Genomic DNA, 26,103 nt, shown 5'->3' on the forward strand with positions numbered 1-26,103 from the left:
CACCATCAGTATCTGAGGTTTGCCTTTCTGGACAAGCACTTCCAATTTGTTGCTCTTCCATTTGGTCTGGCCACGGCTCCCAGAATATTCACAAAGGTTCTGGGGGGCACTTTTGGCTGTGATCAGATCCCATTTTAGGGATCCCAAATTGGGGTTTCTCCCTAAGGTAGTATCGGATCGAAACATTAATCAGGAAATTGTTGTTCCTTCTCTTTGTCCTAATCCTTCATCTCAAAAGGAACATCTTTTGCATAACTTGGATGTTGTGCGGGATTTAAAATTTGACTTACAAGCTACTAAAGATTTTCAGCAATCTTTTGCCCTGTTTGTTGTTTTCTCTGTCTCTATGGTTGAGAAGTTTGATTTGTTTGGCTTATGAGACTGCTGGACAGCAGCCTCCTGAAAAAATTATGGCTCGTTCCACTAGGGCTGTATCCTCGTCTTGGGCTTTCAAAAATGAAGCTTGTGTGGAACAGATTTGCAAGGCGGCAACATGGTCCTCTCTGAATACTTTTTCCAAATTCTACAAATTTTATACTTTTGCCTCGGCCGAGGCTTCTTTTAGGAGAAAGGTTCTTCAAGCGGTGGTGCCTTCTGTTTAGGTCCTCCCTCCCTGTTCATTCCGTGTCCTCTAGCTTGGGTATTGGTTCCAACTAGTAATTGGAATGACGTTGTGGACTCTCCTTGCTTACCTGATAAATGTCTTTCTTTCCCAACATGGAGAGTCCACGACCTTGCCCTCTTTTAATTATAATTCGACAGTTTTTTGGTGTAAACTTCAGGCACCTTTTCACCTTTGTGTTTCTTCCTTTTCCATTTCCTTCAGCTGAATGACTGGGGGTTATGGGGTTACACTTAACAGCTTTGCTGGGGTGCTCTTTGCCTCCTCCTGCTGGCCAGGAGTTGAATATCCCATTAGTAATTGGAATGACGTTGTGGACTCTCCATGTCTGGAAATAAATACATTTATCAGGTAAGCATACATTTTGTTTTTGTTGAAATGCAGCAACATATGCTGAGGAGTCGGTCCATTCCTGGAGCACTATATGGCAGAAATATTGCAAGAATGTTATCCATTTGCATAGAAGTAAATTGGAAACTTTGTTTAAATGGCATAATTTATCTGAATAGCAAAATAAATTTTTGAGTTTCATATCCCTTTAAAGGGACAGTTCACCCAAAAAATGTTCTCCCCTTTAAATTGTTCCCAATGATTCATTTTACCTGCTGGAATGTTTCAATTTGTTTACAATTAGCTCCTTTACCCCTATTTTGGCATTTGAAATAGCTGATTTAGCCAAACCCATACTGAAAGTTTCTATGCTGGAGTATATTCTATTGAATAGCCCAAGTAAACACAGCCAGCAGAAGAGATTACACTTTCAGTGGGGTGCAGGATAGTTAAGTAATAAAATGATAATTGTTCTCTCTAAGTATTGAGCTATGGTTTTCTAGACAAATATTAGATAAGGGAGCAAGTGCGTGTACACAAAGTGATAACATAATGAGATCTGATATTACCTGAAGCTCAACCCATTGTAATAGGCTGTGGTTTAAAAGCACAAAACCAGCTACTTCATATACACAAATAAACCTGAAAATAAAATTTCTTATACATTTTATACTCTGCAGCTGGTATAACAATCATTGAAAATACATTAATATAAAAACAATGTTACAGTGTACTGTCCCTTTAAGTTTTCCCGTTATCTATCTCTACTGCTAATGACAAATTAGGGACAGATTAAAAAAAAAAAATGTGTGGAAGCATTATCTAAAAAGGTTTCCACACAACCTTGTTTGCACAGAGATGAATAGAAACGCATAAAATTGTAAAAAATACATATTCTAATCTTTGCTTTGAATACATCATTATGTCTAGCATACATTTACTGTTTAATATCCCTTTCAAGACACCCTTGGTATACCTTTGAAATTCATATATAGGGGCCTATCTATCAAGCTCCTAATGGAGCTTGAAGGCCAGTGTTTCTGGCGAGTCTTCAGACTCGCCAGAAACACAAGTTATGGAGCAGCGGTCTAAAGACCACTGCTCCATAACCCTGTCCGCCTGCTCTGATGAGGCGGACAAGAATCGCCACAATTCAACCCGATCGAGTACGATCGGGTAGATTGACACCCCCTGCTGGCGGCCCATTGGCCGCGAGTCTGCAGGGGGCAGCGTTGCACCAGCAGCTCTTGTGAGCTGCTGGTGCAATGCTGAATACGGAGAGCATATTAACTGATTAACAGAATTTATGTGCAACAATTTACCATGTGTAACTGAGATTTCTCTAACCATTAGGCCTAATTTGATGTAACAGCAAAACGTGTGCAAACATCCTGGATATTATAAAGGTTAAAAGAAAATACATAATTTATGTAAGAACTTACCTGATAAATTCATTTCTTTCATATAGTCCATGAGCTAGTGACGTATGGGATATACAATCCTACCAGGAGGGGCAAACTTTCCTAAACCTCAAAATGCCTATACACCCACAATTCAGTTTAACGAATAGCCAAGTAGTGGGGTGATAGAAAAAAAGGAGTAAAAAGCATCAAAAAAATTAATTGGAAATATAATTGTGCTTTATACAAAAAAACATAACCACCATAAAAAGGGTGGGTCTCATGGACTCTTGCCAATATGAAAGAAATTAATTTATCAGGTAAATTCTTACATAAATTATGTTCTCTTTCATGTAATTGGCAAGAGTCCATGAGCAAGTGACGTATGAGATAGAAATACCCAAGATGTGGAACTTCACACAAGAGTCACTAGAGAGGTAGGGATAAAATAAAAACAGCCATTTTCCGCTGAAAAAATTAAATCCACAACCAAAAAAATAAGTTTTTCTCATAAATGAAAAAAAAAACCTTAAAACATAAGCAGAGGAATCAAACTGAAACAGCTGCCTGAAGAACTTTTCTACCAAAAACTGCTTCTGAAGAAGCTAATATATCAAAACAGTAGAATTTAGTAAATGTATGCAAAGAAGACCAAGTCGCTGCTTTGCAAATCTGATCAACTGAAGCTCCATTCTTAAAAGCCCATGAAGTGAAGACTGATCTAGTAGAATGAGCTGTGATTCCCTGAGGCGGGGCCTGACCCAAATAAGCCTTATGAATCAAAAGCTTTAACCAAGATGCCAAGGAAATGGCAGAAGCTTTCTGACCTTCCTAGAACCAGAAAAGACAACAAATAGACTAGAAGTCTTCCTGAAATCTTTAGTAGCTTCGACATAATATTTCAAAGCTCTTACAACATCCAGAGAATGTAAGGATCTTTCCAAAGAATTCTTAGGATTAGGACACAAAGAGGGGACAACAATTTCCCTATTAATGTTGATAGAATTCACAACTTTAGGTAAAAATGTAAATGAAGTCTGCAAAACTACCTTATCTTGATGAAAAATCAGAAAAGGTGACTCATCAGAAAGAGCAGATAATTCAGCAACTCTAGCAGAAGAGATAGCCAAAAGGAACAACACTTTCCAAGAAAGTAGTTTAATATCCAAAGAATGCATAGGCTCAAAAGGAGGAGCCTGTAAAGCTTTCAAAACCAAATTAAGACTCCAAGGAGGAGATATTGATTTAATGATAGGCTTGATACGGACCAAAGCCTGAACAAAACAGTGAATGTCAGGAAGCTTTGCAATCTTTCTGTGAAATAAAACAGAAAGAGCAGAGATTTGTCCCTTCAAGGAACTTGCAGATAAACCTTTATAAAAACCATTCGGAAGAAACAGTAAAATTCTAGGAATTCTAAAAGAAAGTCAGGAGAATTTATGAGAACACCATGAAATATGTCTTCCAAACTCGATAATAAATCTTACTGGAAACAGATTTACAAGCCTGTAAAATAGTATCAATCACTGAGTCAGAGAAACCTCTATGACTAAGCACTAAGTGTTCAATTTCCATACCTTCAAATTTAACAATTTGAGATCCTGATGGAAAAACGATCCTTGAGACAGAAGGTCTGGTCTTAAACGAAGTGGCCAAAGTTGACAACTGGACATCCGGACAAGGTCTGCATACTAGAACCTGTGAGGCCATGCTGGAGCTACCAAAAACACAAACGAATGTTCCATGATGATTTTGAAGATCACTCTTGGAAGAAGAACTAGAGGCGGAAAGATATAAGCAGGTTGGTAAAACCAAGGAACTGCTAATGCATCCACCGACTCCGCCTGAGGATCCCTGGACCTGGATAGGTACCTGGGAAGTTTCTTGTTTAGATGAGAAGCCATCAGATCTATTTCTGGAAGACCCCACATCTGAACAATCTGAAAAAAACACATCTGGATGGAGAGACCATTCCCCTGGATGTAAAGTCTGACGGCTAAGATAATCAACTTCCCAATTGTGTATACCTGGGAAATGTACCGCAGAAATCAGTCAGGAGCTGGATTCCGCCCAAGCAAGTATTCAAGATACTTCTTTCATAGCTAGGGGACTGTGAGTCCTGCCCTGATGATTGACATATGCCACAGTTGTGACATTGTCTGTCTGAAAACAAATGAATGGTTCTCTTCAACAGAGGCCAAACCTGAAAAGCCCTGAAAATAGCACAGAGTTCCAAAATATTGATTGGTAACCTCGCCTCTAGAGATTTCCAAACCCCTTGTGCTGTCAGAGTTCCCCAGACAGCTCCCCAACCTGAAAGACTTGCATCTGTTGTGATTACAGTCCAGGTTGGACAAACAAAAGAGGCCCCTTGAATTATACGGTGGTGATCTAACCACCAAGTAAGAGAAAGTTGAACATTGGGATTTAAGGATATTAATTGTGATATCTTTGTATAATCCCTGCACCATTGCTTCAGCATACATAGCTGGAGAGGTCTCATATGAAAATGAGCAAAGGGGATTGCGTCCGATGCTGCAGTCATGAGACCTAGCCACTGAAGGGAACGATTGAGACTGAAGGTTCTGACAAGCTGAAACCAATTTTATTTGTTTCTTGTCTGTTAGAGACAGAGTCATGGACACTGAATCTATCTGGAAAACCTAAAAAGGTGACCCTTGTCTGAGGAATCAAGGAACTTTTGGTAAATTGATCCTCCAGCCATGTCTTTGAAGAAACAACACTAGTTGATTTGTGTTAGATTCGGCAAAATGTAAAGACTGAGCTAGTACCAAGATATCGTCCAAATAAGGAAACACCGCAATACCCTGTTCTCTGATTACAGAGAGTAGGGTACCGAGAACTTTTGAAAAAATTCTTGGAGAAGAGCGACAAATTGGTAATTCTTGTCTAGAAAAGAGAATCTCAGAAACCAATAGTGGTCTGGATGAATCGGAATATGAAGACATGCATCCTGTAAGTCTATTGTGGACTTATAATGACCTTGCTGAACAAAAGGCAGAATAGTCCTTATAGTCACCATTTTAAAAGTTGGCACTCTTACAAAACGGTTCAAAATTTTTAGATACAGAACTGGCCTGAATTAATTTTCTTTCTTAGGGACAATGAATAGATTTGAATAAAAACCCCAGACCCTGTCCCTGAAACAGAACTTGTATAATTACCCCTGAAAGCTCTAGATCTGAAACACACTTCAGAAAAGCCTGAGCCTTCACTGGATTTGCTGGAACGCGTGAAAGAAAAAAATCTTCTCACAGGAGGTCGTACTCTTAATCCTATTCAATACCATTGAGAGACAATGCTCTGAATCCACTGATTTTGGACAGAATCTGCCCAAATGTTTTGGAAAAATTTTAATCCACCTCCCCACCAGCTGAGCTGAACTGAGGGCCGCACCTTCATGCAGACTTGGGTGCTGGCTTTAGTTTCTTAAAAGGCTTGGATTTATCCAACTTGAAGAGGGTTGCCAAATGGAACCAGATTCTTTGGGGGAAGGATTGGCTTTCTACTCCTTATTCTGTTGAAAAGAACGAAATTGATTAGAAGCCTTAGATTTACCCTTAGATCTTACGTTGGAAAGAGATAGTAATCTAGACTTAGACACCATGTCAGCATTCCAATATTTAAGCCACAAAGCTCTTCTAGCTAAGATAAAGACATAAATTTAACATCAATTTTGATGTAACCAAAAATAGCATCACAGATAAAATGATTAGCATGTTGAAGCAAGCGAACAATGCTAGACAAATCAGGATCTGTTTCCTGTTGCGCTAAACTTTCCAACCAAAAAGTTGATGCAGCTGCAACATCAGCCATAGAAATGGCAGGCCTGAGAAAATAGCCAGAATATAAATAAGCTTTCCTATCTAATTGGTCCTTAAAGAAAGTACTATCTTCCATAGGGATAGTAGTACGTTTGGCAAGAGTAGAGATAGCCCCATCAACCTTGGGGATTTTTTCCCAAAACTCCAATCTAATTGCTGGCAAGGGATACAACTTTTTAAACCTAGCAGAAGGAATAAAAGAAGTACCAGGCCTATTCCTTTCCTTTGAAATCATATCAGAAATAGCATCAGCAACTGGAAAAACCTCTGGAGTAACCACAGGAGATTTATTAACAGAATTTAAACATTTACTAGTTTTAATGTCAAGAGGACTAGTTTCATCAATATCCAAAGTAATCAACACTTCTTAACAAGGAACTAATATACTCCATCTTAAAGAGATAAGTAGATTTTTCATTGTCAATATTTGAGGTAGGATCTTCTGAATCAGATAGATACTCATCAGAGGAGGATAAATCAGTATGTTGTCGGTCATTCAAAATTTCATCAACTTTATGAGAAGTTTTAAAAGACCTTTTAAATTTATTAGAAGGAGGAATAGCAGACAAAGCCTTCTGAATCGAATCAGCAATAAAATCTTTTATATTCACAGGGATATCATGTACATTAGATGTTGAAGGAACAACAGGCATTGTACTAGTACTGATGGATACATTCTCTGCATGTAAAAGCTTATCATGACAACTGTTACATGCTACCGCTGGAGATATAAGCTCTACTAATTTACAACAGATACACTTATCTTTGGTAGAACTGTTATCAGGCAGCAAGAATCCAACAGTGGTTTCTGAGACAGAATCAGATTGAGACATCTTGCAAATGTAAGAGTAAAAAAACATAATTTATGCTTACCTGATAAATTCCTTTCTCCTGTAGTGTAGTCAGTCCACGGGTCATCATTACTTCTGGGATATTAACTCCTCCCCAACAGGAAGTGCAAGAGGATCACCAAAGCAGAGCTGCTATATAGCTCCTCCCCTCTACGTCACACCCAGTCATTCGACCGAGAACCAAACGAGAAAGGAGAAACTATAGGGTGCAGTGGTGACTGGAGTATAATTTAAAAATTTAGACCTGCCATAAAAAACAGGGCGGGCCGTGGACTGACTACACTACAGGAGAAAGGAATTTATCAGGTAAGCATAAATTATGTTTTCTCCTGTTAAGTGTAGTCAGTCCACGGGTCATCATTACTTCTGGGATACCAATACCAAAGCTAAAGTACACGGATGACGGGAGGGACAGGCAGGATCTTTATACGGAAGGGACCACTGCCTGAAGAACCTTTCTCCCCAAAACAGCCTCCGAAGAAGCAAAAGTGTCAAATTTGTAAAATTTGGAAAAAGTATGAAGAGAAGACCAAGTTGCAGCCTTGCAAATCTGTTCAACAGATGCCTCATTCTTAAAGGCCCAAGTGGAAGCCACAGCTCTAGTAGAATGAGCTGTAATTCTTTCAGGAGGCTGCTGTCCAGCAGTCTCATAGGCTAAACGTATTATGCTACGAAGCCAAAAAGAGAGAGAGGTAGCAGAAGATTTTTGACCTCTCCTCTGTCCAGAATAAACGACAAACAGGGAAGAAGTTTGGCGAAAATCTTTAGTTGCCTGTAAATAAAATTTCAGGGCACGGACTACATCTAGATTGTGCAGAAGTCGTTCCTTCTTTGAAGAAGGGTTAGGACACAATGATGGAACAACAATCTCTTGATTGATATTCTTGTTAGTGACAACCTTAGGTAAGAACCCAGGTTTAGTACGCAGAACTACCTTATCTGAATGAAAAATCAGATACGGAGAATCACAATGTAAGGCTGATAACTCAGAGACTCTACGAGCCGAGGAAATAGCCATTAAAAACAGAACTTTCCAAGATATCAATTTAATATCAACGGAATGAAGGGGTTCAAACGGAACACCCTGTAAAACGTTAAGAACTAAATTTAAGCTCCATGGTGGAGCAACAGTTTTAAACACAGGCTTAATCCTGGCCAAAGCCTGGCAAAAAGCCTGAACGTCTGGAACTTCTGACAGACGTTTGTGTAAAAGAATGGACAGAGCTGAGATCTGTCCCTTTAAGGAACTAGCAGATAAACCCTTTTCTAAACCCTCTTGTAGAAAAGACAATATCCTAGGAATCCTAACCTTACTCCATGAGTAACTCTTGGATTCGCACCAATGTAAGTATTTACGCCATATTTTATGGTAAATCTTTCTGGTAACAGGTTTCCTAGCCTGTATTAAGGTATCAATTACTGACTCCGAAAATCCACGCTTTGATAAAATCAAGCGTTCAATTTCCAAGCAGTCAGCTTCAGAGAAATTAGATTTTGATGTCTGAAAGGACCCTGAATTAGAAGGTCCTGTCTCAGAGGCAGAGACCAAGGTGGACAGGATGACATGTCCACTAGATCTGCATACCAGGTCCTGCGTGGCCACGCAGGCGCTATTAGAATCACCAATGCTCTCTCCTGTTTGATCCTGGCAATCAATCGAGGAAGCATCGGGAAGGGTGGAAACACATAGGCCATCCCGAAGGTCCAAGGTGCTGTCAAAGCATCTACCAGGACCGCTCCCGCCATGAGATCTATCTCTGGTTTGCCCCAAAGTCGAAGTATTTGGGCAAAGACCTCCGGATGAAGTTCCCACTCCCCCGGATGAAAAGTCTGACGACTTAGGAAATCCGCCTCCCAGTTCTCCACTCCAGGAATGTGGATCGCTGACAGGTGGCAAGAGTGAGACTCTGCCCAGCGAATTATCTTTGATACTTCCATCATCGCTAGGGAGCTTCTTGTCCCTCCTTGATGGTTGATGTAAGCTACAGTCGTGATGTTGTCCGACTGAAACCTGATGAACCCCCGAGTTGTTAACTGAGGCCAAGCCAGAAGGGCATTGAGAACTGCTCTCAATTCCAGAATGTTTATTGGAAGGAGACTCTCCTCCTGAGTCCATGATCCCTGAGCCTTCAGGGAATTCCAGACAGCGCCCCAACCTAACAGCAGTGAGGGAAGTTCAGTAAACTGTCTTAAATTAAAATAAACGACAGCCAAGTGGAAAAACAGTGCCCAAAACAATTTTTCACCCAGTACCTCAGATAATTAAACGATTTAACATGCCAGCAAAACGTTTAAAATCAAATAACATGAAATGTCATTAAACAGCCTGTTGCTAGACGTTCCCACTGCAAGTTAGGCTAAAAGTTATATGCATATAGTATTATCCCAGTGAAGTGCCATTCCCCAGAATACTGAAGTGTAAACATATATACATAACAGCCTGATACCAGTTGCTACTACTGCATTTAAGGCTGAACTTACATTATATCGGTATTGGCAGTATTTTCTCAGTCAATTCCATTCCTCAGAAAATAATATACTGCAACATACCTCTTTGCAGGTGAACCTGCCCGCTGTCCCCTGATCTGAAGTTTACCTCACTCCTCAGAATGGCCGAGAACAGCAAAATGAATCTTAGCTACGCCGGCTAAAATCATCCAAAAACTCAGGTAGATTCTTCTTCAAATTCTACCTGAGAAGGAACAACACACTCCGGTGCGGTTTTAAAATAACAAACTTTTGATTGAAGATATAAAAACTAAGTATAATCACCACAGTCCTCTCACACATCCTATCTATTAGTTGGGTGCAAGAGAATGACTGGGTGTGACGTAGAGGGGAGGAGCTATATAGCAGCTCTGCTTGGGTGATCCTCTTGCACTTCCTGTTGGGGAGGAGTTAATATCCCAGAAGTAATGATGACCCGTGGACTGACTACACTTAACAGGAGAAACAACATATAAAGCAAAATTATCAATTTCCTTATATGGCAGTTTCAGGAATGGGAAAAAAATGCAAACAGCATAGCCCTCTGAGCATAGAAAAAGGCAAGAGGCATATAGGAAAATTGCGAATTTGCGTCAACGAACGTACCTTCGCGCCCAAAAAATTCTCGCGCCAAGAATGACGCAATAAATATTAGCATATTGCGGCCTCACGAGCCTAATTTTGCCCGCGAAAATTAAAGAAAACAGTCAATTTTGAAGAAAAGACTATACCCCAGATAAGAAAAAATAACTTCCTAAATAATTTTGAAACTGATAGTCTGCAAAAGGAAATATACATAAACCTGACTCATGGCAAATATAAGTACAATACATATATTTAGAACTTTACATTAATACATAAAGTGCCAAACCATAGCTGAGAGTGTCTTAAGTAATAAAAACATACTTACCGAAAGACACCCATCCACATATAGCAGATAGCCAAACCAGTACTGAAACAGTTATCAGTAGAGGTAATGGAATATGAGAGTATATCGTCGATCTGAAAAGGGAGGTAGGAGATGAATCTCTACGACCGATAACAGAGAACCTATGAAAAGATTTCCCACAAGGAAAACCATAGAATTCAATAGGTGATACTCCCTTCACATCCCTCTGACATTCACTGTACTCTGAGAGGAATCAGGCTTCAAAATGCAGAGAAGCGCATATTACAGAAGAAAATCAAGCATAAACTTACTTCACCACCTCCATAGGAGGCAAAGTTTGTAAAAACTGAATTGTTTTGTGAACACTCATCTTATTTCCCTATTCAGTTTAAGGAAGTTTACTATGAAATCTCATGAGAGTTAAGTCAAATCTCATGAGATCACAGTAAAAGAGTTCATGACCTCAGCACTGTTGATGCTGATTGGCTGCTGTTCATTTCTTCATTTTTTATTACCTGCAGCTGGGCAGCAGCTGGGCAGCAGCTGAGTATAACTCTTTACACAGAACTTACTCTGCTGAGCTGAGGAAGTTGTGAGGTAAAATCTTCCTTTTTTACATAGAGATGCTCAGGTGATATTTTCCTGTCAGCATTTTACAGTTATACTGCATCAGTTTCAGGTGATTTAGCATATGAGTATTAAGTCCCTTTAAGTGTCATTTCCCTTACTTATAACCCCCAGTCATTTGGCCAAAGGAAAATGGAAAAAGAAGATAACACAAGCTTATAGAGGTGCCTGAGGTCTCTACGGAAAAACCTGCAGTCTTAAATTTAAAAAAGGGGCGGGACATGGACTCTCCAAGCCCAGAAATAAATAAATTGATCAGGTATTTTAAATTTTGTTTTCTTTCCTATGGCATGGAGAGTCCACAATTTCATTCCAATTACTAGTGGGAATCAATACCCAAGCTAGAGGACACAGAATGTAAGGGAGGGAGAACAAGCGAGGCAGACCTAAACAGAAGGCATCATTGCTTGAACAACTTTTCTCCCAAAGGAAGCCCCAGCCAAGGCAAAAGTATCAAATTTGTAGAATTTGGAAAAGGTATGCAATGAAGACCATGTGGCCACCTTGCAGATTTGCTCCACAGAAGCTTCATTTTTGAAAGCCCAGGAAGAAGAGACAGTCCTAGTGGAATGAGCAGTGATTCTCTCAGGAGGCTGTTGTCCAGCTGTCTCATAAGGAAATCGGATAACACTTCTTAACCAAAGAGAAAGAGTAGTAGAAGTGGCCTTCTGACCCTTACGCTTACCAGAGAAAACAACAAACAGGGCAGAAGATTGCCTAAAACCTTTAGTTGCTTGAAGATACAACTTTAGAGCATGCAACAACATCTAGGTTATGCAAAAGACGTTCCTTCTGGGAAGAAGGATTGGGAAAAAAAAGGAGGAACAATTTCCTGATTAATATTGCGATCCGACACAACCTTAGGAAGAAATCCCAGCTTAGTATGAAGGACCACCTTATCCGCATGAAAAATAAAATAAGGGGAATCACACTGCAGATCCGAAAGCTCGGAAACTCGTCGAGCAGAAGAAATAGCAAGAAGAAACAAAACCTTCCAAGATAACAATTTAATATTAACGGAATGCATCAGCTCAAACGGAACCTGCTGCAAAACTTTAAGAACAAGATTAAGACTCCAAGAAGGAGCAACAGGTATAAACACAGGCCTGATTCTGACCAGGGCCTGAACAAAAGATTGGACATCTGACAGACGTTTGTGCAAAAGAATAGACAGTGCAGTAAGCCTGTTACTCGCAGGATTTACCATAAAGTATGGCGCAAATACCTTTATTGTTGTGAATCAAAAGGTTTCTCTTGGAGCAGTTTAAGGGTACCCCAAATTTTGTCTTTTCTTCAGGAGGACCTGGAGAAAGGTTTGTCAGTCAGCACTCTGAAGGGTCAGATTTCTGTTTACAAAAGCAGCTAAGAAATAGTTGCAAAAAAGAATACACTTGAAGCACTCAAATCCCACATGAAACGTGTAAATATTTATAGGGGGGTATACGTCAACAAAAGAAATTTAAAAATTAAACTTTATTAGATATATTTTAAAAATGGGTACATTAAAAACAGCTAGAGATGAAAGGACTGAATTGTAGAATAATTTCGTGGATACAATGACACCAGAAATTAAAAAAAGGTAAGTTGCTTAGGTCAGTAAAAAAATGGGGTGACCAGTAGTGGCCTAAGATAGCCTCACTAGATAAGCAAATTCATGTAAGTATTTGCCGGTTTCTCCGGCCTTTGAAAAAGCCGGAGAAACCGGCAAAACATGTCAGGAGAAAGGGCATGTGGGACCCTTCGATTTTAATAATCTAGAGAACGATTAGGGCTGTAAAATTATATCTGACCTGTCATATACTGAATTCTCAGATTAATTAGGTAATTTTTGGGGGGTCTGACCTCACATTAGCAGGCATCGACCAGAGGTTTTATGCTTTGGCTGGTATCGCAATACTTACATGAATGGTGCTAATCTTTTTGACGAAAAACAATCTTTATAATTGTCAAATGCAACACTAGTTATAACCTGACCTCCATATTTATAATTCAGCAATGAATATTCAAGGATTGCTTAAAGATATTGTAGTTACAATAGTAAGCCTGAACTAGACTTTTGTATTATTTATTTTTTGTTCAGCAATGCAATACTTACACAAGTTGTGTCAGTTTGTCTGACTAAATATAAACTTTAATGATTGCGAAATATAATACTAGTCACAATCTGATCGATATGCTTAGAATTTAACACTAAACAGCACTAGATTTTTTTTACATGAATGCTAATGTACAAACACTCAGGATGCATGATTAATTTATAATATCCAGCATAGACTATTTATGCCTTAAGTGGAAACAAGTATTATAAATTATTTCCCACTACACTCAGATTGTTTATACTATAAGTGGGAAACACTGTTGCAGATTATTTATTTTGCATTCAGATATTACGATTGCTTTTTAGAAACAAGTGTAACACTCACAGCAATCCAGTTTATACTTAAGACAGCTACTTGAGAATTTAAAGGCACAGCATATCTAATAGCTCACCTGAATATATTAAATAAGTTTTTTATTTACAACAGTGGAAGACCTATAATCATACTTGATTAACACAAGGGTGTAATATAATATACCTCCATTTCAAGTATTACAAATTAATTTTCCACAACACTCAGCCCCAAGAGCCATCATAATATTGTTGGGTTATAACTTTATTTAGATTTGCAAACCTTTGTAATTATAGAAGTGTCTTTGCAACTTCTCTGATACATTCAATGGTCAAGTATCTGAGTGCTGCATTATTACAGTACTGACAGTACTGACAGTTTGCACCAAGCACAAACACACTTTAGATTTTTTACTGCAAGGCATAATCTATCCTTTAAGTCGATCATATTATTCTAGTGAGGGCCATATATCTTAGGCCACTACTGGTCACCCCATTTTTTCACTGACCTAAGCAACTTAACTTTATTTAATTTCTGGTGTGATTGTATCCAGGAAATTATTCTACAATTCAGCCCTTTCGTCTCTGGCTGTTTTTAATGTACCCATTTTTAAAATATATCTAATAAAGTTTAATTTTTAAATTTCTTTTGTTGACGTATACCCCCCTATAAATATTTGCATATTTCGTGTGGGATTTGAGTGCTTCAAGTGTATTCTTTTTTGCAACTATCTCTTAGCTGCTTTTGTAAACAGAAATCTGACTCTTCAGAGTGCTGACTGACAAACCTTTCTCCAGGCCCTCCTGAAGAAAAACAGAATTTATGCTTACCTGATAAATTACTTTCTCCAACGGTGTGTCCGGTCCACGGCGTCATCCATAACTTGTGGGAATATTCTCTTCCCCAACAGGAAATGGCAAAGAGCACAGCAAAAGCTGTCCATATAGTCCCTCCTAGGCTCCGCCCACCCCAGTCATTCGACCGACGGACAGGAGAAAAAACCAGGAGAAACTATAGGGTGCCGTGGTGACTGTAGTTAGAGAAAGAAATTCATCAAACCTGATTAAAAAACCAGGGCGGGCCGTGGACCGGACACACCGTTGGAGAAAGTAATTTATCAGCTAAGCATAAATTCTGTTTTCTCCAACATTGGTGTGTCCGGTCCACGGCGTCATCCATAACTTGTGGGAACCAATACCAAAGCTTTAGGACACGGATGAAGGGAGGGAGCCAATCAGGTTGCCTAAACGGAAGGCACCACGGCTTGCAAAACCTTTCTCCCAAAAATAGCCTCTGAAGAAGCAAAAGTATCAAATTTGTAGAATTTGGCAAAAGTGTGCAGGGAAGACCAAGTCGCTGCCTTACATATCTGATCAACAGAAGCCTCGTTCTTGAAGGCCCATGTGGAAGCCACAGCCCTAGTAGAGTGAGCTGTGATGCGTTCAGGAGGCTGCCGTCCGGCAGTCTCGTAAGCCAATCGGATGATGCTTTTCAGCCAAAAGGAAAGAGAGGTAGCAGTAGCTTTTTGACCTCTCCTCTTGCCAGAATAAACGACAAACAGAGAAGACGTTTGTCTAAAATCCTTTGTTGCTTCTAAATAGAACTTTAAAGCACGAACTACATCTAAATTGTGTAATAAACTTTCCTTCTTTGAAACTGGATTCGGACACAAAGAAGGCACAACTATTTCCTGGTTAATATTCTTGTTGGAAACAACCTTTGGAAGGAAACCAGGTTTAGTATGCAAAACAACCTTATCTGAATGGAACACCAGATAGGGCGGATTACACTGCAAAGCAGATAACTCAGAAACTCTTCTAGCAGAAGAAATAGCAACCAAAAACAGAACTTTCCAAGATAACATCTTGATATCTATGGAATGTAGAGGTTCAAACGGAACCCCTTGAAGAACTGAAAGAACTAAATTCAGACTCCAGGGAGGAGTCAAAGGTCTGTAAACATGCTTGATCCTGACCAAAGCCTGAACAAAAGCTTGAACATCAGGCACAGCTGCCAGTCGTTTGTGTAACAAGACAGATAAAGCAGAAATCTGTCCCTTTAGAGAACTCGCTGATAATCCCTTATCCAAACCTTCTTGGAGAAAGGAAAGGATCCTAGGAATTTTGATCTTACTCCATGAGAATCCCTTGGATTCACACCAACAGATATATCTTTTCCATATTTTATGGTAAATTTTTCTAGTTACAGGTTTTCTGGCTTGTACCAGAGTATCTATTACAGAATCCGAAAACCCACGCTTAGATAAAATCAAGCGTTCAATTTCCAAGCCGTTAGCTGGAGGGAAACTAGATTTGGATGTTCGAATGGACCTTGTACTAGAAGATCCTGTCTCAAAGGTAGCTTCCATGGTGGAGCCGATGACATATTCACCAGGTCTGCATACCAAGTCCTGCGTGGCCACGCAGGAGCTATCAAGATCACCGAGGCCCTCTCCTGCTTGATCCTGGCTACCAGACTGGGAATGAGAGGAAACGGTGGAAACACATAAGCTAGGTTGAAGGTCCAAGGCGCTACTAATGCATCCACTAGAGTCGCCTTGGGATCCCTGGATCTGGACCCGTAGCAAGGAACCTTGAAGTTCTGACGAGACGCCATCAGATCCATGTCTGGAATGCCCCATAATTGAGTCAACTGGGCAAATATCTCCGGGTGGAGTTCCCACTCCCCCGGATGGAATGTCTAACGACTCAGATAATCCACCTCCCAGTTTTCCACTCCTGGGATGTGGATCGCAGATAGGTGGCAGGAGTGATCCTCCGCCCATTTTATGATTTTGGTCACTTCTCTCATCGTCAGGGAACTCCTTGTTCCCCCCTGATGATTGATGTAAGCAACAGTCGTCATGTTGTCTGATTGGAATCTTATGAATCTTATGAATCTGCTAGTTGAGGCCAAGCCCTGAGAGTATTGAATATCGCTCTCAGTTCCAGAATGTTTATCGGGAGAAGAGACTCTTCCCGAGACCATAGCCCCTGAGCTTTCAGGGAGTTCCAGACCGCGCCCCAGCCCACTAGACTGGCGTCGGTCGTGACGATGACCCACTCTGGTCTGCGGAAGCTAATTCCCTGGGACAGGTGGTCCTGGGTTAGCCACCAACGGAGTGAGTCTCTGGTCTTCTGATCTAATTGAATCACTGGAGACAAGTCTGTATAGTCCCCATTCCACTGTTTCAGCATGCACAGTTGTAATGGTCTTAGATGAATTTGCGCAAAAGGAACTATGTCCATTGCTGCAACCATCAACCCTACTACTTCCATGCACTGAGCTATGGAAGGTCGTGGAACAGAGTGATGCCTTTGAAAGTGACGACGCTTGTATCAGAATGTCATCCAAGTAAGGTGCGACTGCAATGCCCCTTGGTCTTAGAACCGCTAGAAGGGACCCGAGTACCTTTGTGAAAATCCTTGGAGCAGTGGCTAGCCCGAATGGGAGGGCCACAAACTGGTAATGTTTGTCCAGAAAGGCGAACCTTAGGAACTGACGATGATCTTTGTGGATAGGAATATGTAGATACGCATCCTTTAGATCCACGGTAGTCATAAATTGACCCTCCTGGATTGTAGGTAAAATCGTTCGAATAGTTTCCATTTTGAACGATGGCACTCTGAGAAATTTGTTTAAGATCTTTAAATCCAGAATTGGTCTGAAAGTTCCCTCTTTTTTGGGAACTACAAACAGATTTGAGTAAAATCCTATTCCTTGTTCCACGGTTGGAACTGGGTGTATCACTCCCATTTTTAACAGGTCTTCTACACAATGTAAGAATGCCTGTCTCTTTATTTGGTTTGAAGATATGTGAGACATGTGGAACCTTCCCCTTGGGGGTAGTTCCTTGAATTCTAGAAGATAACCCTGAGAAACTATTTCTAGTGCCCAGGGATCCTGAACATCTCTTGTCCAAGCCTGAGCGAAGAGAGAGAGTCTGCCCCCTACTAGATCCGGTCCCGGATCGGGGGCTACTCCTTCATGCAGTTTTGGTAGCAGCAGCAGGCTTCTTGGCCTGCTTACCCTTGTTCCAGCCTTGCATCGATTTCCAAGCTGGTTTGGTTTGTGAAGCATTACCCTCTTGTCTAGAGGCTGCAGAGTTGGAGGCCGGTCCGTTCCTGAAATTGCGAAAGGAACGAAAATTAGACTTATTCTTGGCCTTGAAAGGCCTATCTTGTGGGAGGGCGTGGCCCTTACCCCCAGTGATGTCTGAGATAATCTCTTTCAATTCTGGCCCAAAAAGAGTTTTACCCTTGAAAGGGATATTAAGCAATTTTGTCTTGGAAGATACATCCGCTGACCAAGACTTTAGCCAGAGCGCTCTACGCGCCACAATTGCAAACCCTGAATTTTTCACCGCTAATCTAGCTAACTGCAAAGCGGCATCTAAAATAAAGGAATTAGCTAACTTAAGTGCGTGAATTCTGTCCATAACCTCCTCATACGGAGTCTCTCTACTGAGCGACTTTTCTAGTTCCTCGAACCAGAACCACGCTGCTGTAGTGACAGGAATAATGCACGAAATAGGTTGCAGGTGGTAACCTTGCTGTACAAAAATCTTTTTAAGCAAACCCTCCAATTTTTTATCCATAGGATCTTTGAAAGCACAATTATCCTCGATAGGAATAGTAGTGCGCTTGGCTAGTGTAGAAACTGCCCCCTCGACCTTAGGGACTGTCTGCCATAAGTCCTTTCTGGGGTCGACCATAGGAAATAATTTCTTAAATATAGGTGGGGGGACAAAAGGTATGCCGGGCTTCTCTCACTCCTTATTCACTATGTCCGCCACCCGCTTGGGTATAGGAAAAGCGTCGGGGTGCACCGGAACCTCTAGGAACTTGTCCATCTTGCACAATTTTTCTGGAATGACCAGGTTGTCACAATCATCCAGAGTAGATAACACCTCCTTAAGCAGTGCGCGGAGATGCTCTAATTTAAATTTAAATGTCACAACATCAGGTTCTGCCTGTTGAGAAATTCTACCTGAATCTGAAATTTCCCCATCTGACAAAACCTCCCTCATGGCCCCTTCAGATTGGTGTGAGGGTATGACAGAGCAATTATCATCAGCGCCCTCCTGCTCTACAGTGTTTAAAACAGAGCAATCCCGCTTTCTCTGAAATGCAGGCATTTTGGATAAAATATTTGCTATGGAGTTATCCATTACTGCCGTCAATTGTTGCATAGTAACAAGCATTGGCGTGCTAGAAGTACTAGGGGTCTCCTGCGTGGGCAAAACTGGTGTAGACACAGAAGGAGATGATGTAGAACTATGTCTACTCCCTTCATCTGATGAATCATCTTGGGCAACTTTACTATCTGTGGCAGTACTGTCCTTACTTTGTTTGGACGCTATGGCACAATTATCACACAATTTTGAAGGGGGAGACACATTGGCTTCCATACATACAGAACATAGTTTATCTGAAGGCACAGACATGTTAAACAGGCTTAAACTTGTCAATAAAGTACAAAAAACGTTTTAAAACAAAACCGTTACTGTCTCTTTAAATTTTAAACAGGGCACACTTTTTTACTGAATATGTGAAAAACTATGAAGGAATTGTTCAAATTTAACCAAATTTTCACCACAGTGTCTTAAAGCATTGCACCCCAAATTTCAGACCTTTAACCCTTAAAATGAGGAAACCGGAGCCGGTTACAGATTTAACCCCTCTACAGTCCCAGCTACAGCCTTTGCTGCGACTTTACCAAACCCAGGGGGGAATACGATACCAAATGAAGCCTTCTAGGAACCTTTTCAACTACTTTCAGACCCACACACATGCAGCTGCATGTCCTGCTCTCAAAAGTAACTGCGCAATAATGGTGCGAAAATGAGGCTCAGCCTACTACAGTGAAGGCCCTTCCTGACTGGAAAGGTGTCTAAACCAGTGCCTGACGTAAAAAAAAAAAACGTTCCCCAAAGTTTATAGGTGTGAATTTCAACATCAAACTGTATAAAATGCCCAAATAAAGCAATCGATCTTGCCCATAAAAGTGTCTACCAGTTTTATAGCCCATATTAAGCCCTTTATTCTGTTTGAGACTAAGAAAATGGCTTACCGGTCCCCATGAGGGGAAATGACAGCCTTCCAGCATTACACAGTCTTGTTAGAAATATGGCTAGTCATACCTTAAGCAGAAAAGTCTGCTGTTTCCCCCAACTGAAGTTATTTCATCTCAACAGTCCTATGTGGAAACAGCAAACGATTTTAGTTACTGCTGCTAAAATCATATTCCTCTCACAAACAGAACTCTTCATCTTTTTCTGTTTCAGAGTAAATAGTACATACCAGCACTATTTTAAAATAACAAACTCTTGATAGTAGAATAAAAAAACTACAACTAAACACCACATACTCTTCACCATCTCTGTGGAGATGCTGCCTGTGCAACGGCAAAGAGAATGACTGGGGTGGGCGAAGCCTAGGAGGGACTATGTGGACAGCTTTTGCTGTGCTCTTTGCCATTTCCTGTTGGGGAAGAGAATATTCCCACAAGTTATGGATGACGCCGTGGACCGGACACACCAATGTTGGAGAAAGACAAAATTCGGGGTACCCTTACCCTGCTCCAAGATAAACCTTTCGATTCACACCAATAAAGCTATTTGCCCCATACTTTATGGTAAATCCTGGGAGTAACAGGCTTACAAGCCTGAAGCATGGTATCAATGACCCTCTCAGAGAAGCCACGCCTAGCCAAAACTGGGCAATCAATCTCCAAGCAGTCAGCTTCAGAGAATCCAGACTTGGACGGAGTAAGGGACCCTGAAGTAGATGGTCCTTCCTCAGGAGGTAACCTCCAAGGTGGAAAAGATGACATCTTTACCAGATCCATGAACCAGATCCTGTGAGGCCAGGCAGAAGCTATTAGAATCACAGACGCTCTCTCCTGTAGCACACAAGCAATGACTCGTGGAAGGAGAGCAAACGGAGGAAACAGGTAAGCTAGACTGAAGTTCCAAGGTACTGAGAACATTTTTTGTAATATCCAAAACACTCAAAATATAGGCACCGCAATACCTCAGCTCTGCTGAGGGCTTACTGCTCCTAAAACCAACCGATATATCCCACTAGTAGATGAAGGAGAAATACAGGCACCGTAATTGAGTTCACACAAGCAAAACAGTAAAAACCTCTCTGTCCCTTAAAGTACACACCACTCCGACAGTGAAGCCGATAAGCGGAAGTGCGGAGAAATGGTCACCTGACAGCAACTTAAAATAAACTGCGCCATCAATGAAAAAACAAACTGATGGATTAAAATTGAAGAATCCGTTTCAATGTAAAAAAATTCTGTCAGCCTCATAAATCCCTCTACAGTATGCAGTGCCCCAAAACATCCTTATATATCCCTTAATAAAGACATAAAATAGGGTTGCACCGATACCGATACTAGTATCGGTATCTGTGCCGATACCAAGTATTTGCATGAGTACTTGTACTCATGCAAATGCACCAATACTTAAACTGATACCTCCACTTCCTACCCATGTTTTTTGTAAACTGCATGTTCCCATTTAATTTTAAGATGGAGTGAAGACTAAACTAAAAACTGTTCACTTCTGTTCTGCCAATACAAACTGCTGTTATTTGTATTATTGTATGTTTGAGAGCAGTGCTCCAAAAGCTGCTATTATACAGCTGGAAGCCTAGGCTACCTGAGGGAGATCACTGTACCTCATTCAGACAAACCCCTGAAATACTGGGCAGTTAATAAACTGAGATTTCCAGCTCTGGCTAAAATGACCCAAAATATCTTTCTGCCCCAAGCAGTAGTGTGGAAATTGAAAGACTGTTCAGCTTAGCGTCAAACGTCTTTACTGATAAAAGAAACATACAGATAGCTGAACATGCAGAGATGCTTCTGTTCCTTAATAAGAACTTGCCACTAACTTTTGAAAAATTATTCTAATTGCTAGATTGCCTGTTATGCTGCTAGTTCTCATCTTGCACAATTGTGCTTAAAACATACTGTACATACTGGGAATAAAAAGCAGCGATGGAAAAATATGAAGACCAGCCTTATTTTCTGTTGAGTCAGTAGAATGCAAATGCCCCATTTTTCTCAAAGGGGATTACTGGGACACTCCTTCCCCAATGTTTTTTCAGAATTAAATTATATTACTTTGTATTAAATACAAATGTCAGATTGAGGTTATATAGGCACCCTACAACCCAATTGCATCCAGCAATCACCCCTTTAAATTGTAGCTTTCCAGCCCCAACTGCTGCAGCTGTTATTTATTGTTGTTATTATTAATATATTTTATTGTAATATTTTTATATATAAACATGTTCTGTGAGCTTTGTGACAACAACCAAATAAAACTGTTTAATTATTTCAAAAATGTCTTTTGAGTTACAGTTCATAATTATAAAGAAGCTATCTTAAATCATTAGTCTGTATTGTGATTGGTAAACTGTCATATGACATAAAAAAAAGTATCGTAATTGGTATCGGTGAGTATTTGAAAAAAAGTATCGGTACTTGTACTCGGTAAATGGTATTGGTGCAACCCAAATATAAAATGCTCTATAATTGTTTCCAAGTAGGAAAATCCACAGAGAGATTAACCCTTAGAGTGCTGGTACCTTCTAACCTAGAAGGGAAAGCACTTACCTGTGGATCCTGTTGTCAGACAGGGAAAAGCTTCTAAGGTGTGATAGATTTCTCTACTTCTGCCAGGGACCTGTAGAAAAAGAAAAAAACAGAGTAACCAACCCTGGTTTTCTATAAAGGGGTAGCATTGTTGTTAGAAGATAAGCAGACCACCTTGCCGTCTTTTAACAGCTAAAAGCCACCATTACTCTTACTAAAGAGATTGACATGGACACAGAATAGCCCTAATCCTTGCTTGTAGGGAAAAGTACCCATAAAAGGATTACATATCTTCAGACACTGTCTTCGCACGTCCTCCCGGTGATAGAGGCAAAGAATGACTGGGGGTTATGGTTAAGGGAAGTGACACATAACAGCTCTGCTGGGGTGCTCTCTGCCTCCTCCTGCTGGCCAGGAGTTGAATACCCCACTAGTAATTGGAATAAAATCGTGGCCTCGCCATGCCATAGGAAAGAAAATGTCAGAATTGTCAACAGTCTTAAAGGGATACTAAACCCATTTTTTTCCTGTCATGATTCAGATAGAGCATGCAATTCTAAGCAACTTTCTAATTAAGTCCATTATCAATTTTTCTCTGTTCTTTTGCTATCTTTATTATAAAAGCAGGAATGTAAAGCTTAGGAGCTGGCCCATTTAAGTTACATTTAGACACCAATAAGCAAGCATAACCCAGGTTCTTAACCAAAAATGGGATGGCTCCTAAGCTTTACATTCCTACTTTTTTTAAAAAAAAAAACGATAGCAACAGAATGAAGAAAAATTGATAATAAAATTAAATTAGAAAGTTGCTTAAAATTGCATGCTCTATCTGAATCATTAAAGAAAAAAATTGGGTTTAGTGTCCCTTTAATTATTATTGACCTTTAGTAGTAGGATGCCCCCAGCAAGATGTGCCACTCTAATATCCTCACCATCCCAAGCTGTGTGTAGTTCCTGCAGATGTAACTGTAGTTTCTCGCAGTCCCCCATCAGTTCCCCACAGAGTAGTAGCAGCATAAGCAAACAGCATCCTAGAGGGAGCACTTTTGCCATTCCACATCTGTAGAGATCAGTTTAGATTGTTGTTACCCTTTAATCTGCAAGAAAAACAATATTTAAGCATAGCAATCATCCACTCTTCTGATATTAAGAACTAGGTTACAAGTAGAGTGCAATCCATAGAGCAAGCAGCGATATTTTTTTGCTCAACCTCACGCAACAAATAGTGCACAATCTGGTATTAGAAGAGGATGGAAAAATATCCACACAGCCAAAACCCTTTTTAGCATGCCCTACACTGTTAATGGAGAGCACAGGGAGTGATATTGGTACAAAACTGGCTGGTTGTCACCACTAAGTGTACTGACATGTCTGGTATTTTTATTTCAATGTAGAAAAACAATTATTCAAACCCCTGTCATAGTGAAACTACTTTTGAGTATGTGGTAATCTAAATATAAAAAAATAATCATTTAAAAACTTAAATTATGATAATTTTCTTTGCTTCTGACTGGAAGAGTCCACAGCTGCATTCATTACTTTTGGGAATTTAGAACCTGGCCACCAGGAGGAGGCAAAGTTACCCCAGCCAAAGGCTTAAATACCTCCTCCCACTTCCCTCATCCCCCAGTCATTCTGCCAAGGGAACAAGGAACAGTAGGAGAAATATCAGGGTGAAAAAGGTGCTAGAAGAAGAAACTAAATGACAGCCGCCTCATCGATAAACGCGGGTGGGGAGCTGTGGACTCTTCCCGTCAGAAGAAAAGAAAATTATCAGGTAAGCATAATTTAAGTTTTTATTCTTAAACGGGAAGAGTCCACAGCTGAATTCATTATTTTGGGAAAACAATACCCAAGCAATAGAAGACACTGCATGCAAACATAGGGCGGGAACAGAAGGCGCCCCCCCTCGAAGGGCACCACAGCCTGAAATTATCCAACACCCGATAAAAAAAACTGTAACACTTAGACACAAGGGGTTAAAAACCTGAAAGGACCAAGTAACCGCCCATCAGTTAAACACCTGCAAGGCCGTCCTAGAGACTACTCAGAATCTCTAGAATCCATTGAGCACAAAAAAATGCAGAGGAACCAAGTACCGCAAGCTGTCTGATCGCACAGAACTAACCCCCATCCCAAAGGAAGAGAACCTACACCTACCCTCGAAGGAGAAAACGGAGGACCCAAAAGGTGTCCAAAGGACCACCAACTATGGTAAAAAATCTCAAAACGACTAAGCAAACCCAAAGTTGCTAAAGACAACTCCACACCTATGAAAAGGCGATCACGAGAAAGAACCTCAGCTGCCTGACACAACACCATACGACTTGTGGGGCTTCAAGGAAGCCACAGGCTCATCACTGTACCATAGTTTAGCAGACACAACAGCTAAAAGTAGACAACATAGGAAGAAATCTATATGGAGATGAAGAAATTCGGAACCTGTAGACAAGGATAGAAACAAACTAGCTATCCTATCAGAAAAAAGGGCTATCTTGTGAAAACACCCAGCCACCTCTGAGCTCCAGCCTCAAGGCAGCTAGGCTGACCCTCAGCCATCGTGGGAGATCAACCCACAGAGAAAGTCGAAAAAGATCGACGGCAATTCTCGTCTTAGAAGAACATCCAACACCAGCAGCATATGAAATCAGTGGAGGGATGAAACACTGTGAACCCCCCACCAAAAGCAGGAGACCAGATTAGAAAACTTCCACCGCAGGACTCAAACTTCAAGCCTTCAGCTACTAGGCAGGGTAGAGATCCCTTAGGCTACCTAGACCTGCATCAACTGGAAGTACACGGACAAGACTCAGCAGAGCAGTCAGATCCCCGACCCCTACTCGGAGGAAAAGGACCTAGTCCAAAGGGATTGGCAACATCCGAAAACAAAGAATATAAAATTCTTTGATACAACACCCCAGAAGAAAAAGGAGGGGCCTAAAAGGAAACGACCCCATGGGGGAACAACTCTGACCATTATTAAATAGAGATAGACACTAAACTTCAGTGTCCCAGTACCAGAATCCAGCCCCAGGACCTCTTGCACGCAAGAAGAACAGAACCCCTCGGGAACGAGAAGAGAAGGACCTTGGGGCCTCAATGGAAAACTGTATTCAGAAACCTCTCCGAAGGAGGACAAACGCAAAGGATGTTTCAAGCCTAAAGGTTTGAGACCGAACAGCCCAGGACCAATCCAGATCCGGACTCCGAACTCTCAGACAAGAGACATGGTCATAAACTAGACACCCAGAACCCGAGACCAGTCGAAGTTCAAACCCCCTGAGAAGCTGTCAAGTTACCTCATACGGAGAAGTGCATGCCACATCCCAATGTCCCTGGACATTGGTTGCTTGAAATAGATTGAGACCAAAGAGTTTAGAAAGACATCTTAACAGGCCTAAGAAAAGGGCACCCAGCACCTGGGGGAGCATCCGAAACTATGAGCCTCTGCTTGTAAACCCAAAAGGCTAGATCTCTTAGAGTCGAAGGGGAACATCCCCCCTCTAAAGGTCACGGGATTACATGGGACAAGCTCCATTTGAAGGATGAAGGGCTGAGGCAGCCCTGCCGGGATTTGGACCTGAGACCTTTAGAACAGGCTCTATTGAAGTCAGGGTATTTTACCAACTGAGCTACCTCTCCGGCCTACAAACCCTTATGATGAGAAGTGATAATATCACCAAGACCCCTAAAGGATCAGCCTCCCGGAAAATCCTGTACCTCACAGGAAAAACGGTGGGAGCCTCCCAACTCCTGGCAGATCCTTCGACCAGGAGATGCCCGGGGGAAAAACAACAGGGAGTATCCCCCACCCCTGTGCTCCCTAGAGAGCATGTAACAGAGTTAGGAAGACACAGATGACCAGTCAACAACCTACGAGAGGTACCACGACTAGGCCACAAAAAAAAACAGCCAGCCAGAAGATACCAAGAGTGAAAACAAAAACCGTCATTAATCTGGTACCCCCGACGCCCAGAGGTCATCCAAACCTCCCAGCCTATGGGAAATTAAGGAACTTCGGTTCCAAGGCCAAAAGGCCTCTCACGAGG

At 41.0% G+C, this 26,103-nt stretch overlaps 1 protein-coding gene across 2 annotated transcripts in view; it reads right to left on the reverse strand.

The window, feature by feature from the left end:
* The window catches only part of RHBDD3 (rhomboid domain containing 3), a 210,804-nt gene that overhangs the window by 101,983 nt on the left and 82,718 nt on the right, over positions 1-26,103 (reverse strand). For both annotated transcript variants that reach the window (XM_053702177.1, XM_053702176.1), the window contains exon 2: positions 22,987-23,151. In XM_053702177.1, coding sequence (XP_053558152.1) covers positions 22,987-23,107 — 121 coding nt within the window. In that variant the 5' untranslated portion in view covers positions 23,108-23,151. The remainder of the gene's footprint in view (positions 1-22,986; positions 23,152-26,103) is intronic.

Source organism: Bombina bombina, chromosome 2, assembly GCF_027579735.1.
Source record: "Bombina bombina isolate aBomBom1 chromosome 2, aBomBom1.pri, whole genome shotgun sequence".
Lineage (NCBI taxonomy): Eukaryota > Metazoa > Chordata > Amphibia > Anura > Bombinatoridae > Bombina > Bombina bombina.